General features: G+C 51.1%; 1 protein-coding gene across 1 annotated transcript in view; it reads right to left on the bottom strand.

The window, feature by feature from the left end:
* CHSY1 (chondroitin sulfate synthase 1) overlaps positions 1 to 11481 on the bottom strand; it is a 77906-nt gene extending 66425 nt beyond the window's left edge. The window contains exons 1-2 of the mRNA XM_075713980.1: positions 11219 to 11481; positions 1474 to 1969 (exon numbers count right to left, since the gene is read on the bottom strand). Coding sequence (XP_075570095.1) covers positions 1474 to 1969; positions 11219 to 11481 — 759 coding nt within the window. The remainder of the gene's footprint in view (positions 1 to 1473; positions 1970 to 11218) is intronic.
* Between the last annotated feature and the right edge of the window lie 4934 nt (positions 11482 to 16415).

The raw sequence follows: 16415 nt of genomic DNA, 5'->3' as shown, positions 1-16415 counted from the left end.
CCAGAAGTTATTTCAACTCAGAATGTCTAGAGTGAAAAATTTTATGCTGCTAAAAACTGTGGAAAAAGTTACTGACTCCTTATGAATGGGTAACCACGATGCTGGCAATACATAAACTAGTTCCAGGTCTGTAAGCAGAGAATGTGGAGAGCTACTGTTAGTCCAGAAAGTCTTTATGCACAAGAGATATGAATGAATTACTGCAGCTGGAAACCTCCTTCGCTGTCACTGAACTGTGAGTCAAAACGAAGCAACAGCTTTTGGGGGCAGAAATTCAGTGTCAAAAGTTTAACACAAGTCTTTGCCAGTGAAAGAGCAGGTCAGCAGCAGCATCTGTCGTCACCTGTGACCACAGCTCCTCTGTCACGCTGGGAGAATTCCCCTCTTTACCACATCTCATAAAAGGACAAAGCGGTAGTTGTACAAGTCATAAATGTTTGTGTAAAAAGCCAAACTGTTCACCCTCTCTTCTGCTCCCAGCTTCTCCCTTATTTCTAAGACAGATCCACCAGCATTTTCCTTGGTACTAGAGGAGAAACTGCAGCTCAAGCCCAGCAGGCGTTTTCAGTCAGTCTGTCTGTAAATACCCAGGACTCACTTCAAAGAGCCCACCACACCTGGGCAGGAGAAGCCCCCCTGGCCCCTGGGAGGACCCAGCAGCCCCCAGCATCCAGCAGGAACAGCAGCACGAAACTGTCACAAGCAGGCTGGGGACTCTCTTGGTTTTTTCCCCCCAAGATGCCCAATTCACAGCCACATCAGTAGGGGCAGACCCCAAGTTTCGGTGTAAGAGTGGTGGCTTGTCTCTGCTGACGTCAAGAACCTTCTCAGTGGGCATCTGCAGGATGGGGCTGCCAGCGAGTCCCCCGAGCAGCAGCAGCCTTGGGCCGCGGGCAGGCTGCGAGGCAGCTCAGCGCGCAGGGCGACAGTGCCAGCCACCATGAAACATCTCTGCCATGGCTGTAGTTTGGGAAAAAACTGTCACTGTCAGGGCAAACATCTGTCAGCCTTGCACATTTCAACTGCAGCAAGAAACACAGTAATTGTATCATTTATTTTCCATGCTGACACCACGACATACCCAGCTAAAGAAGATAAAAGAGGCTTGGACAGTCAAGGCTGCAGGGACCCGTGGCCATTTTGATTTAAGCTTATTCTCTTTCTGTCTAAATAAGAATAACTGTTATGAATGATGAATGTTCCTCCCCTCACCCCAATGTGCCCCATGTCAGGCTCCATTTCCCTCCTTACTGTTCCACTTCCGTATTTGCGTAGGTCTCTCCCAGGGTGACACTTGTAGGAAACAAAGAGTGTAGAAACCGTACAGTTGGATGGTCAAGTTGCAAAGGCAGGTGAGCTCTGGAGGCACTGCCGCACAGCTGTACAACAGCAATCCCCTGCTGCCAGCCTCTCCCACCCTCTCCTCTACCCCCCCAAAAACACACACCTCATTCTCCGCACCCTCATCCTTACCTCGTAGGACCACACACACTGCACTCCTGCAAACCTCCGTACGCATCTTCCCACTTCCACGTCCTCATGGGTGGTGTACAACTCTCGCAGGCACTCGCCAATGTGGGGCACCATTCTCCGCAGGACTTCCCGGCTCATGATCACTCCTGGTCCCCCCATGCAGAAGTTCTCACCCGGTTCCAGAGCCAGCTTCCCCATCTCCTCCGTGGTGCCGAGGCCAGTCTGCCCAAGAAAGAGGGGCTCACTGCTGTTCAAACTCCTGAGGAAGTTCTCCAGTTTGTCCCCTTTGATGTAAACATCGTCATCAGCTCTCATAAACCATTCGTATTTGTCCAAGTAGTGGTCATGCATGTATTTGAGCATCATGAAAGACTTCTTCTGCGGTGGATAAGTGTCATCTACACCTGGAAGCGGCACGACGGGGATGGGAATAGAGGTGTCCGAACCCTCGCTGGAGAAGAATTCAACCTTGCCAGGAATGGTTTTGGACCACGTTCTAGATTGAAAGAGACAATAAGGACTAAGTGAGTATGCAAACCAAGGCAGGCAGAGAGTGCTACCAGAAACCACTCAAAGGAACTACACCTCATCTGCTTTAGAAATTTTCTTTTTAAATGCCTTGAAGGGTTATTTTTTTGCCATGCAAACAAGGACATTCACATGGCATGCAGAGCAACACGTATGACACACAAAAAAACTCTGACATGACAAGCACCTGAATATCATTTTTGCAGCTGTATCTGATAGAGAAACAATTCAATAGTAGTAGTTCAGTAGTGGCAGGCAGGCTTTCTAAACACACAGTATTGGTCTAACAGCTATTGGTCAGAAGATACAGAGCGAAGCCAAAGGGAGCCAAGATGGGCAAACAACTCACATACAACCGGATTTAATGCCTCCAAAGCTTCCCTACAAGTTATTCAGCATCATATCCACCTCCCAATCCCCCGAAACTCTCCCAAAAGCTCAAATGTGCGTTCAGAAGTACTGATTTCCAAAGCGTAAATAGATGCAAATTTCACATGAACTTGTGAGGAAATCAGTAGCCTGTGGGGAAACCAACCAAAGAGCAACTGCTCCAGATGCTATGTGGAAAAGCATGTAGGGCTTTGACAGAAGTAAAACGCTCCTGCCTGTTTGTGACAGCCAGAGAAGCACAGAGCGTGGTAGCAACACTAACCTCAAATGGGTCTGCTCATACCAGCAAAGGACTAGTAGAAAAGTAGTCCTAAGAGCCGCACGCAAAACACATAATCCCAACAGCTGACCTGGCGCTACCAAGGCCCACACCTCCAGCAGCTTTCCGCACACTTCACACCAGATTTTAGTAGAGAGGAACATCACAAAAGAGGAGCCCTTTCTTCTGCGAAGCAGCACAGCAACTACATCTGCTCCGCACCTTCCGTGCTCCTCCCTCCCCCTGCCAAATCCAACCCATCTGCGTGGGCAAACTGGGTCACTGATATTGCAGGAAGAGACGTAGGATGATTCCTCAAGGCAGACTGCAGAACACTTAACCTCCTCCAGGGAGGATTTTCAATCATGTAACTGTTACAGCCTTGCCCTAAAAATTATGAATTTTAAGCTTTCAGCACCATTTTCTCCAATTCTACCTGGGGAAAAGCAGAGTTCCCATACCCTTCACAGAAACTCACAGAAAACTATTTCCATTGGTAAACCAACAGGTTTTGCCCCTTTTTGTAAACCGGAAGAATATTTTCTAATTATGTTTGGCGACCATGCTCAGAATATAACCTATATTCAAAGCTGAATGTGAAAAGGCTCTCAAAATAAAGGACACAGTATTCCTTCAATGCATCACTGTCACTTTTACCAGATGTCTCTCAACATAGGTTTCTTGCCAAAAGCCGAGCAGATTTGGGGCAGTACAGACCATCTGAAATTTTAAATCTCCAGAATTAGTTACCATACAAAGTCTGAAATTTAAAAATATTTCAGAAGAATTATTCCTTAAGTTCCACTGGGAAACGCAAAGGTATTTAATTACTACTGACTAAACATCAGCTTCAACACCTTAATGGTTACACACTAATTCAGCTTTGTGTAATGAATATCGCCCAATTACCTTAAAAGCTTTGTCTTCTGGATTTCTTACTGCCATGGGTAGTGTTTCAGAGCAAAAGTTTAGATCCCAGCTTCCCAGAAGAGCACAGGGTAAAGCCAATGGAAACACTCCTGTTAACTTCACAACAGAAGCGATCAGGCCTTTAATCATCAGTGATGCAATTAATGCACGGTACTACTGCATCCTGTTAAAGCACTGAAAACTGCCCGTTTTAAAATGACACATGCTCATATCTTGAACTTTCACTAACTATTAAGGAAGTTCCGCTGTTTTATGTCCTGAAACCCACGCTCCACATACAACTCATCTGGTCTGGAATGAAAAGACTACATGATAAATTGCTCTTCCCATATCAACTCCCAATCTAAGTTTAAAGGACTTCTTCATTAAAGGTACTTAATGCATTCAAATTTTAATCTCATAGAAAGAAAAGGCAGAAGAAGCTACTGAGAAATGCAGCCCATCTCATCCACTGTGACCCGCTCCCACTGCAGCTTTGGGTGGAGCCAGAACACATTCCGGACAATCACCATGTGAAGTTATAAGCTAAAGTCTTATGGAAATTTCTGCTTATTGACTTTTTTTTATTCAAAAGCAAACAATGAATTTTCAGACTTGTTCTTCATATCCTGAAAGATCTGTCTTTGTAATGATTATGAACTATGGACAACACAGGATGTCTTCTATCACTCCAAGCTTTAGCTCCTTTCTGGACTCTTCAGAAGCAGTCTTCAACTCTTCCCCCCCCCCCCCCCCCCCCCCCCCTCTACACCACCACCCCTTCTGTTGGTTCCCAGTTTAAACCTACTCCCTGCTCTCCAACCAGGTTCCCTCACCTCAGGACACCCTTAACTATTGTCAAGATAGAGTTCCCATCCAGTGAAGGTGGAATAAAATGCACGTACATCCACAAACCCTAGCAGGTTTGATTTCCAGTCCTCATATGGCATTAAACCCCTCGGCTCAAAGCCAGTCTGGCCGCATCTTTTCTTGGATGTGCGCCGTATTTAAGTTTCATACCAAAACAGGAGTCAACCAGAGAAATATCCCTGCATACGTGGAACGTGCAACGTTACTTCAGCCTTGGGATCTCACGCCAGCCATGCCCCAGCACAGCTTGACTAAGCCTTTGTTCATTTCCTGCGACAACGCAATTTCTAGGATGAGACAACTCGCCGTGTTATTTGCGACCGTGGCTTTCAGCGTTTGCTCAAACTCAGACGAAACACGCTCCCACATCGAAAAACTGCCTGAGCGTCTGCGTCAACGCAAGTGCTGCTCGGCAGAGGCTGAAACAATGGGACTCACCATGTGCTGCTCCTTACGGCTCAGCCACAGCTCACTGCTGCACGCGGCCCCTTTTTGGGGAGGGAATACCGAAGAGTTTGCTCAGGAAACACGTTGTTGCACCCACCCGAAGAAGCCAAACCACAGATTGTAAGATGAACTGCAAGTACATTTTTTTAACCTGACCTATCAGCAGAACCAAGGACTGGTAAATGCAGGGATGAATTCTGATCAAAGCTACTTTTAACTTTTTTTTATCTGACATCGCAAAGAATCACACCTAGCTCAGTCACAAGTGATTCTGCAGATTAGTGTGTTTAATGGCCATGTTTCTTCCCCGTCCTCCCACACCCAGTCCAGTTCAGCGTGTCTGCTCTCAGGTTATGGGCAGCAACCTGACCCCTTCAGCTCCTTCGGCACAGAGCTCTCATCTCAACATCTTCCTACTCCTGTGGCCCCACCAGCACCCACTCCCACCGGCTGACACTGCTTTCCTAGTCAAGGCTTCTCTAACATCAGACTTGCAGATTGTTATCTGCAAATGAATTGTACGTTTGATAATTAAAAAAAAAAAAAGGGAAAGTATTTTTAGCAAAACCTAATACCTTCCTTCCCCCCATGAGGGCTCCCCGTCACCCTCAGGTGTTTAAAGGAAATGCATTCACCACATTGCTGCCACCAGACTCCTGTACCTACACCTGCAGAGACCACCTCCCCTGCAGCCATCGCCGGTGGCCTCAGCCAACTGAAGGCCATCTCGACTCTGTCCAGAGAGAAATATCAGGTTCTGAATACAACTGATACATGTACTGAACTGGTCATTTAAAAAACCCAGCAACTGAACTGCTCTGACAGATCCCAACCTTATCTCTTCCATGTAATCTGAATCTGCTCGGTTAAACAGGAGGATGTGCATGAATCAGGACAGCGAGGCTCTATTACCTTCCCCAGGAGCTTACCTTCCCCAGGAGCCGCGCTGAAAACATGCACGACAGCGTGCGACCTGGTTTCTCTCACATAACTCCAACAAACTAGAAGCTAGCGTTGACAAGGGAAATCAAAGAGCAATTTAAACAAACACAAACAGAAAAATTAGGTAATGCTTCCTTAGAAGAAACCTCTTAGCAGAGGACATTAGGACTGCTCCAGTATTGGTGGCTACCAAGTCAATTTTACCATCCCTTAAACTGGTTTTGTGCACTGGATATCCTCTGTGTACCCTAATCTGAGCAAGTCACAAGCAAACTGGGTGCAAAGATTTTGTCACAGCTGGTACAGGTATTCGTGCAATACAGAAAACCGTGTGCCCAAAAAGAGCGCTAAAAACCCCCAGTATTTGCTAAAAAGTGACCACTACTGTAGCTACCAAATGTTGTCATAAGTAATTTCTTCATTTAAAAAGAAGTTTAAAAAGCATAGCTTGGAGCAGGAGGAGCACAGATCTGGAATGTTTTATCTTCAGTTTCCAGTGTTTATTATTTATTTCTATTACCTTGCTTCGTTATCACCTCTGCAGACTCAGCAGAAGCATCGTCAGTGATGTTTTATGCAGACAGTGCTCCCTTTGTAGAGACCCAAACTGGAGACTATTACAAAAATGTCTTTGGTTTTTGTCTGCAGCTTGGGAACCTCCCTTAGAGGAGATCAGAGAAACCATTTAAAGTTTTGAGAAATAGTCATCTTGCATAATTATGCTGAAGAAAATAATAATTTGTGAAGAACTCTGCAAGGTAACAGACCTAAAAGACTGATTTCTTGAATACATGGTTCAGCTAAATTTCATTTTGAATTAGGGCTAGTTTTGCATAAGCCTTCTCCAAGGTCCCATCTTTCCAGCAACACTTGCTAGAGGGGAAGCAATGAACCCCAGCTTAGCCAGGAGAACTGAGCACGGAAACCAGCACGCTGCTCCTGCACATGGTACAGCAGATGACCATCATGAGAGGTCAGAAAAGCTGTTTTTTTAAATTTCCACATAGGTTTAAAAGAGCTCGTCAGTTAAGATGTGTATTACAGAATTCAGATTTTGAGAGAGAGTTCCTTTCAATTTTAAAAGGTACCTAGCTTTAACGGAGAACCCAAGCAGCTTCCACAGCTCCCTGAAGTCCTTTGAATTAAACTCCTCCAATTTAAAGCGATGCCAGTTTTCTGTCCATGGATATCCATCCACCTTCCTTGTGGAAACAGGGACAGAAATGGATCCGTCATCCGTAGGCACACCGATACTCAGTGCGTCAGACTAAGATCGAAGTCCAAGTGTCCCAGAGCTTTGGGCCATATGGTTATTTTGGGGTATGTAGGGGACTTCGTTTCTCCTTATCCCCCATGCATCAACGCCAGTTGCTCTCACTGTATTTGTTTCATACTCCTCCTTAAACATTCTTGCAAATTTTAGGTAACTGCTTACTGCTTGGAAAGCCCAAGCATGTCATACTTCTGCTAGAGGATACAAGGGCAGGACACACCGAGTTCTCACTGCTGCAGTACTGCGATACGATCGATACGTTAAGCAAAACACGTATCGCGCTGTCACGACGTTCAAGTCACTTCACACGGCCTCCTCCCGTGAGGCAAGAGCGCACGCTCCGCAATCCATCGTATTCCCTCACTAGCAACGAGAAAGGACCAAAACTGAATACCACCCAACAGCCTCAACCTAGGCTCTGAATTTAAAAGCAGCACAAAAATGTGGTATGTATTACACTTCTGCAGCAGCTCACGCGGGCTTAGACAGATAATACAAACTCCTTTAGACCCCAAATCCTTCTGGCTGCCTTTCATTTAAGCTTTTCCAAGCACTCAGGTATTTAGATTCCAGTGCAGTCTGTTTCCTATAAGGCACCAGGAACAGTGTGGCAGCACATTCGAAATGGAGCCTCCCGAAGGGCACCCTCCTGCCGCAGGAGTGGGACGGCTTAGCCCCGGCATCGCTCGCGGTCCTCGTGCGTGCGGCCTCGTGGCACTTCAAGGTGCCGTGGGGACTGTCCCAAACTGAGAAGCACTGCGGCTGTGTTCCTGCAGAGATACTGCCAGAGGCCAACCTCGCCATTAACCGCATTCACATTAGTCTCCTGCCACGTTTCCCAGGAAATCTAGTTGCTATGCAAAAAAAAAAAAAAAAAAAAAAAAAGGGTTAACTGCCTGATATTTCTGTTCGTGAGACAGCAGGCTTAAATCTTCTGGGAGACTACTTATTCCCATCCTCTCCTTCCTGCAGCTCTTTTAGGACAACTCCCCTCAACTGCAAAACCATTAGCGCATATTGTTGCACTTTCCCTGAACCCCAGCCATACCTTAACTCCTTCCTGCACGGCTCTTTTCCTGACTATTTCTTGCCCTTTGATGTGACACCGCAGTTTTGGCTGCTGCACTTCACCGGCCTCCTGGAAGGGAAGCTCTGGTAACCTGGCTGTCAGATGCAATAACTGCTGAAGCTACAAATCTGCCCTCCGAAAACCTGTGGATCTAAAGCTTACTCTCTGCCTCACAGACTACAAAAGCACGACTGTTTCAAAGAGCCGGCGTCTCCTGAAAATCCAGCGGGCCCGTTTTGCCTTGCAGTGGTCATTTTGCTCATGATTGATGTTCAGGAAGTGGATTGCTTCCCCTCTTGTTAGACCCTATCTGGATTCACAGCAGCAAGGATCAGCAAATGCTTTCCGCTCTGGTCCCTTTTAGCTGTGTCTGTAAATGGCCTTTGAGCCACAGCAATTTGGAGGTATTCAGCCTCTGAATCCCTAATTCCTTTCAGGCTCTGGCTAGCTCGGTATCAAGGCTCTGCACACGCTGCCACCCCGGGAATGCCTTGCTAGCAGCTTCCCATTTCGCTCCGCTGTGCCAGCGATTCAGCTCACCAGGATGCTTTGTCAATGTAGTAATCCCAGCAATTGTCTGCTTGAGTACTTCATGGCAATCAAAAGCCATTTAAGATTTCAGGTTTGTCTTCCTCTTCCCCCCCTCCCCACCTTCCCCCAAAGATGTCTTCCTGTCACCAGGACATTAGCTCTTTTCTTTGGCCAACGGAGGTGAGAAAAATGCATTTAGCCCTACCACAACGTTAAGAGGGCTCTTTATTCGTCCCTTCCGAGAGCGGACATCATCTCTAGAGGTTGAACCAAAATAGCAGTGCAGTAAAAAGCGATACTCAGATCTCCTTCCGAGGGCTGAAGGAGCCCGATGCCATTAGCTGGATTTGTTAAGTTGCATCTTTAGCCATTTTTTTTTCTTTGCACGAGCAGATGTTGCAGATCTGGTGCCGTAAACCCAGCTCTCCCACAGCACCGGACTGTTCAGCAAGCACGGGCAAAGCCAGGGATGAGAATCCTTCCCACACCACCAAAGTGAAATGCTCCACAACTAACACCCATTTCTGGCCAATATTGTGATAAATTTCCCTTTCTTGATGCAAAATCTGACGGATGCTAGACAAACTATTCTGCCATAAAACCTGTTGCGTGATGTCCCAACACGGCTCCAGCCTTTCTATTTGCAAATGTAAACCACACAGCTCATGAGATTTGCAATCCAAAATGCTCCATCCCACACAGCGAAGAATACATAACCCTGAAGAAACAGATTCTTTCACCCATGTCAAAGCATCAATCATGCACGCTCTGTAACTTAATTACAGGTCTACTGCTGAAAGAAGGGATTAAGTTTCCATTAAAACCATCGTTGGTAGACAATATGCTTCAGATTGCCCAAATTAAGCAATTTTACTGCATTTGATGCTGATATAAAGAGAGCTACCCTTTCCCAAAAGCAGGGCTGGGCATGGGGAAGAGGAGACGGTCTGTCATATGTGGTTTTCCCATCCTGTTCTTACTGGCCGACAGGGCCAAGTACTTTTCATCCTGGGCAGGCAGGAGACGGAGAAGGGTTTGTTCTAGTACAAGACTAAAGAGGATGGTTATTAGAGACAGATCCACCCCAGAGCTCCTGGCTGCTCCTCTGACGGCACTGGCTGTGCAGCGCTCAATCGGAGCCGGGGTATACCCGAGCTGACATTTTAGCTCTTAACTCTTTCAGATTTCCCAAGCAGGCTTCCTGCGCAGCCTCCCAGCACTGCCTGCTGGCGCGAACGCCGGAGCAAGGAGCTTATTTCAGCAGAGCAGAGAGTTTCTCCAAAGCCACAGACACGTCTCTCACAGAAGAGATGATTATTCCGATGCTGCCAAGGCTTTGGACAGAAGTCCCGTTAGCACGCGGCGCTCGCGGCAACACCCAGCTACGGCTGGAGACCACGCCACGGCGAGCTGCACGCGGTGCAAAGCACAAAGATTGTCCCTGCTCCAAAAATAGGTGTACTCAGGTAATAAACACGCGGCTCGGAGACCCCGGTTCCTGCGCCAGCTTCACCAGCCCAAAGCTAGGAGCCTTTCGCCGAAGCCGACTCTCCCCATTCGCGCTGTTTCGCTACCTGGTCCAGCCTTAGCGACAGCTGTAGCGAGCGGAGGCTGATTTTACTCTTTGTTCCCAGATGCGTTTTCTGGGTCTCATTCCTAAGCACATGCTCTCGCCTTGGTGCACTGGCCTTTTTTTTCCTATCCAGGGGGTTACAGCGGTCTCCAAACTTTATTATTAGGCTGTCGGCTCTCTTCAGAAGCAGCAGCCAAGGACCGCGCTAGCGTGACGCGGCCGTGCCCAAGGTAGAGGCATTGAGGGAAGCATTTTGGCGGCCGGTGGTACGTGCCCCCTCGCTACGGAGGGGCTGCCCGACCCTCCTCAGGCAAGACCGCTGGGTCCGTCTGCCAGGGGCGGCTCAACCAGAGCCTGCGAGAGCGTCAGCGCCACTCAGCTCGACTCCCCCCGTCCCCGCCGAGCTGGCCAGGCAGCAGAGCAAAGCTCGGGGCACCCCTCAGCCCACACCCCCGCCCGGCGAGCGCCCCGGCGCTGCCCACCCTGCGCCCGGGCTGCTGCGAGGAGAGCCGGGTCCCAGCGTGCCCTGAGGGGCAGGGCTCGCTCACACCTGCCCCGGCGAAGGGCGAGCGGGCCCCGGGCCGGCGGGGGCATCCCGGCCGCACGGGCCCCGCCGCGGGAGAGCTCCCGCCCGGGGGGCTCTTACCTCAGCCGCTCCTCAGGCGAGAGCCGAGCCCGGCCGAGCCCACACGAACCGAGCCGAGCCCGGCCGAACGCGGCCGAGCCCACACGAACCGAGCCGAGCCCGGCCGAGCCCACACGAACCGAGCCGAGCCCGGCCGAGCCCACACGAACCGAGCCGAGCCCGGCCGAACAGAGCCGAGCCCAGCCCAGCCGACCCGGCCCGAGCCTAGCCGAACCGACCCGAGCCCGGCCGAACGGAGCCGAGCCCGGCCGAAGCGACCCGAGCCCGGCCGAAGGCAGCCGAGCGCCGCCGCCCCCCCGCCCGCTCACCGGTGGGCGGCCACGGCGCGGGTCCGCAGGTACTTCTGCGCCGTCATCACCCCCACGAAGAGGAAGCTCTGGGCCGGCGGGCCGGGGCGGCGCGGCGGGGCGGCGGCGGGCGGCGGGCGGCAGCCCTGCGGGCGGGCTCGGCGGGGCCGCGCCGCCGCCGCCAGCTCGGAGGCGCGGGGCAGGACGAGGCGCGAAGCGAGCACGAAGCCCAGCACCAGCCCCAGCAGGACGCTGAGCCAGGCGCGGCGGCCGCGGCCCGCCATGCCCGCCCGGCTCCTCACAGCGCCGCCGCCCCGCGCTGCGCCGCCGCCGCCGCCTGCCGCGCCGTGTCGCCCAGCGCCGCCATGGGGGAAGGAGCGGGGACGGGAAGCGGAGGGGAGGGGAAGGCAGCGCCCGCCTCCCCGGCCCTGCCCCTCGGCACAGGCGCCGTGTGCGGCCGCGCCGCGCCGCCCGCCTCCCCCCCTGGCCCCGCCCGGCCGTGGCGGGGTTGGCGGGGGCAGCGGGGGCGGGGGCGGCGCCGGCCCGGACCCCCCCTCGCCTCCCGCCGCAGTGGGGGGGGTGGCCCCCAAGATGGGGACCCCGGGTTGCGGCCCGGACCCTGGGGCTGGGAGGGGGACCCAGAGCCGGGGTGTGGCCCGGGGAGCGGCTGCTTTGGGAGCTGCAGCCTGGAGCGGGGCCGCAGGGCGGGGAGCGGCACCCCCGGCCGGGGACCCTGAGCCGGCACCCCACGGCAGGAGCCCGGAACCTGGGCCCGGCTCCACAGACCGAGGGGCTGGGGCAGCAGCCCGAGAGAGCAGGGGTGCTCGGACCCAGGGATGGGGACTGACACCCCGGACGTAGCCCCAGGACGGGGACCCCAGCCCAGCACCCGGCGCCGAGGCTGCAGGACGGGGACCCTGGCTCAGGAGCTGGGGCTCAGACTCCAGCGCAGCCCTTCCAACCAGGATGGGAAGGCACCGGGAGACCAGTACCCCAACCCGGCACTGGGAGACTGGTACCCCAACCTGGGACCAGCACCAGGAGACCGGTACCCCAACCTGGCACCGGGAGACTGGTACCCCAACCCGGGACCGGGAAACTGGTACCCCAACCCGGCACCGGGAGACCGGTACCCCAACCCGGGACCAGCACCAGGAGACCGGTACCCCAACCCGGGACCGGCACCGGGAGACTGGTACCCCAACCCAGCACCAGGAGACCGGTACCCCAACCCAGGACCGGCACCAGGAGACCGGTACCCGAACCCAGCACGGGGAAACTGGTACCCCAACCCAGCACCGGCACCGGGAAACTGGTACCCCAACCTGGGACCAGCACCAGGAGACCGGTACCCCAACCTGGGACCAGCACCGGGAGACCGGTACCCCAACCCAGGACCGGCACGGGGAAACTGGTACCCCAACCCGGGACCAGCACCGGCAGACTGGTACCCCAACCCGGGACCAGCACCAGGTGCCCATGCCCAGTGGTCCATTGCTCATCCCCGCAGAGACCCAGCACGGCTCGCACCAAGCCTGCACAGCCAGAAAGGCACCATTCCCATCTCTGCACGGTCGGGTTCCCTGTCACGCTTCTGGGAACTAGCAGGCAATATCACAACACGCTTATCTAACGAACTCGATGGTATGTCTTGAAAACAACGCTTTTGTGTTGGCTTTATTGCTCTTGTGATGGTGCAATCCTCATACAGAGGTCAGCGCTGATGAACTCTTGTGATGTCAGGAGCAACGAATGACACAAGGAAAGTGCCACCACGATTTATGGTATTAAACAGAAATAAATAGAAACTAGAGAGGAAATACAAGCAATTAACGGGAAAGAAGAGCAGGAGGTCTCCTTTCAGTTACCCCACAGCTGCCCTGCCCTGGCCCGTGGGTGCGTGCAGAGCCGGAGGGGAGGCAGGCACTGAGGAGCTGCCCTTCAGCCCTGGTTTCGCCTGGCACGGATGCATTCGTGCAGCACGTGCTCCAGTGCCAAGGGGAGCAAGAGCACAGGCAGCTCGCCGTTTTTTTTCCCACCTTGCTAATTAAACCGACCAGAAATAAGTCAGTGTTTCCATCCTGAGGCTATAATGACTGCTCAACAGAGTGAAGACATTAGCTGTAAAAGATTTCTTTTTTTCTTTGTCTGCGCTAATTCTCCACGTTCGTTTCATCTACAGCATGCTTCAGCTTCAAATACTGCAGCCACAAACCGTTGACATTTTACAGGAAAAAAATCATCCAGTCTTTACAGAAGAAACATATCTAGTACAACCCACTGACCTCCTGCTTATACTTGTGGTTTCTTCCATTTCCTACCCACTTTTGCATCTCCAATTGCCAGTCTTTCCCATTTTAAAATTTAGTTATATTGTGGTGTCATCAACAATGAGCTGAGAGGAAAGTCCTAGCAGAATGGCAGCCTGCTCTTGAGCAAGAACCGTTGCAAAAGTGGACCCTGTACCAAATTAATACTCTACGTTAATAAGTCAGAGAGCCATACATGACAGATTTTTATCATCCTTGTACAATAAGTAACTGTCACGCTTCTGGGAACTAGCAGGCAATATCACAACACGCTTATCTAACGAACTCAATGGTATGTCTTGAAAACAACGCTTTTGCGTGGGCTTTATTGCTCTTGTGATGGTGCAATCCTCATACAAAGGTCAGCATTGATGAACTCGTCAGGAGCAACAAATGACACAAGGAAAGTGCCACCACAATTTACGGTATTAAACAAAAAGAAAATGAAATAGAAACTAGAGAAGAAATACAAGCAATTAACAGGAAAGACGACCAGGAGGTCTCCTTTCGGTTGCCCACGGGCAGAACACAGAAGTATTCAGTGAGATGTGTGTTTGTGGGAAGAGGAAGAGAAGAACTAAATGGCGAAAGAGAGAAAAAGGAAGAAAAGTCCAAGGTGGAACAGACAGGAGGCGGGTAAAGCCGGGGAAGGAGAGGAGCACCATTGCTTGGCAAAAGCCGGCTGGAAGGCGAGAAGAGTTGCTGAGGCCGAGGCCACGTGCCTTTGAGAGCCGCGAAACGCCGGGGAAGGGTCACAAATGCAGCACTAGCTCGGGTGCGCCGAATGGTAGCAGCCTCCCAACAGCTTCGTGTGTGCTACCAGGCAGGGAAGAGGTTGATGAAGATCCCCAAAAGGGCTCCTCAGAGGCTGACCATGCACGAGGCATGGAGGTGTTCCCACTGCGGGTAGAGCCAGGGCTGTGCCCTCCGCTTCCAGCCCCACGTTTGCTCTGACAAAGCCAGCACAAAGTTGCCTTTCTGGGACCTTCCTCAGAGAAACAGGGAATGGGACACACAATCCACCTCAATTTGCCCTATTAAAATAATCCCAAACCGCTATTTGTACCACGAAAATCTTTTCTGCTATACTGTCCTTTCCATCCTCCGTATGGAGAAATCCCCCCCAAACCACTACTGTCATTCCCTCCTGCTTCCCAGCAGTTGCAACGCTTTACTATTATTTCCAGCTACTGGTGCCCTGATCCCTTTCTACGGAGCCTGGAGTCATCCTCAGCCTGCGCCACTCTGCACACATGGATCTTTTACTCTGCTTTCAAAAGCTTCTTCAAAAGGGACGTCGACAAACTCCCTTTTTCCCCTCAAGCCTGATCATCAGGTCCTGAAATACAGGACACCGACAGACGTTCAAGCTAAAATAAAAAGTAAGGCCGCTCCTTTCCAAAAGAGGGAAATGTGGCAAGTCCGTGAGCAGGAATGGGATTACTCTCGGCGTGCTCCCAATCAGCAATAAAAATCTCCTGATTCAAGGGAAAGCCACTGTGGCCTGTGAATTACAGGAAAAGGCAGAGCTAACGTGGTTAAAAGGCAATAAAAAAAGAGAAGGGTTGGGGCTGAGGAGCTGTCAGTTGGCTTCTTCCCATAAAGAAAAGAAGTTAGTCATCAGAATTGAAAACTTCATGCGACTTCAGCACACATGGAAACGATGAAGCCGAGCAGCACACTCCCGCGTTAGATCTCCGCCGCCCCGAGTTCTCGTTTGGCACGTTCCCACCTCCCTGCACCTCCCAGCGTAATTACGGTCCTGGACCTCACCACGGGCAGGGGGTGAGCGCTTGGGGAAGGGGCAGGAGAAGGAAGGGGTGCTTTCGTGGTGCCAGGATTTAACCCGGAGCGGAGGCACGTTCAGAGTTCACGCTGCCGCCGCGCAAGATCACTCCACCGGCTGTAAGGCCGAGATGTCCAGCTGTGAAGAGGGGGAAGCACCTGGGAATGCCGCAATGCTCGCACAACCTTCCTAAGCACGTCCAAGTGCCTCGCTTTATTTCATTTATTATGCCAAACTCACGTTCAAAAGTGTTAGGTGGCTAAGTGCCCCTTTTACGACTCCTGCCCCCTCCCCTGTTCTTGCATAGAGCAGCTGCTGTTTCCACTATAGGAAAAAAAGAAAGAAAGAAAAAAAAAATGCAAATTAAGGGAAAGCTTGAAGAGCACAGCTTAGTTCTTCCAGCTGAATTACAACCCTGCCATTACCTGCCTAGAGTATGTTTTTAATCTGGTTGGCAGAGAAAGGTCATACTGCATAATCACATTTAAGTGCCTTCCCCTATTAATACAGCTCTTAGTCGCAATAAATAGTTGATACTACCTATTATGGCTGCTATATGTTAAAAGGCATGGCATTTTTCTCATATAACACTGCATAAACACATTTTTATGCAGCGTGTTTTCTATTCTATGTGGGATTGCTTGAGGAAATATTCTGAGGGCTGTCCACAATCTGAAGAGGATGCACGCCGTGTGTGCTCCGTCTCCGTGCTCCCATCCCACTCACTCGAGTGAGATTAGCACCCAGACCAGCCGGCGAGAGCCCACTTGACAGGCCCACACAGTTTAGATTCATAATCAGATTAACAAACAGTAATCCTATTTTTAAACAATGAAAAAGCCAAGTCCTTGAAGCGGCGAGCTGTTTTGTGTGCGTACAGGATAGATGTCGTCCTTTTGGCATAAAGAAGCTTAATGCCAAAAGAATAAAGTTTCTTCCACATAGGAGACTCTACCTTATAGAGGAAAGAGGGACTATCTTGCATTATAATATTCTTTTTCCCATCGGGTTTGATCTCCAATTTTTCCACAGTGATGAGCCCACTCTAATACTTACAGGATGTACCTTCTACCATATATATTATTTACTGTATTTTAAAATTGTAGTTAAAGAAGTGAACTAC

This window comes from Pelecanus crispus, chromosome 7 (genome assembly GCF_030463565.1).
Source record: "Pelecanus crispus isolate bPelCri1 chromosome 7, bPelCri1.pri, whole genome shotgun sequence".
Taxonomy (NCBI): Eukaryota; Metazoa; Chordata; class Aves; order Pelecaniformes; family Pelecanidae; genus Pelecanus; species Pelecanus crispus.
This window is presented reverse-complemented; position numbering and strand designations above follow the sequence as displayed.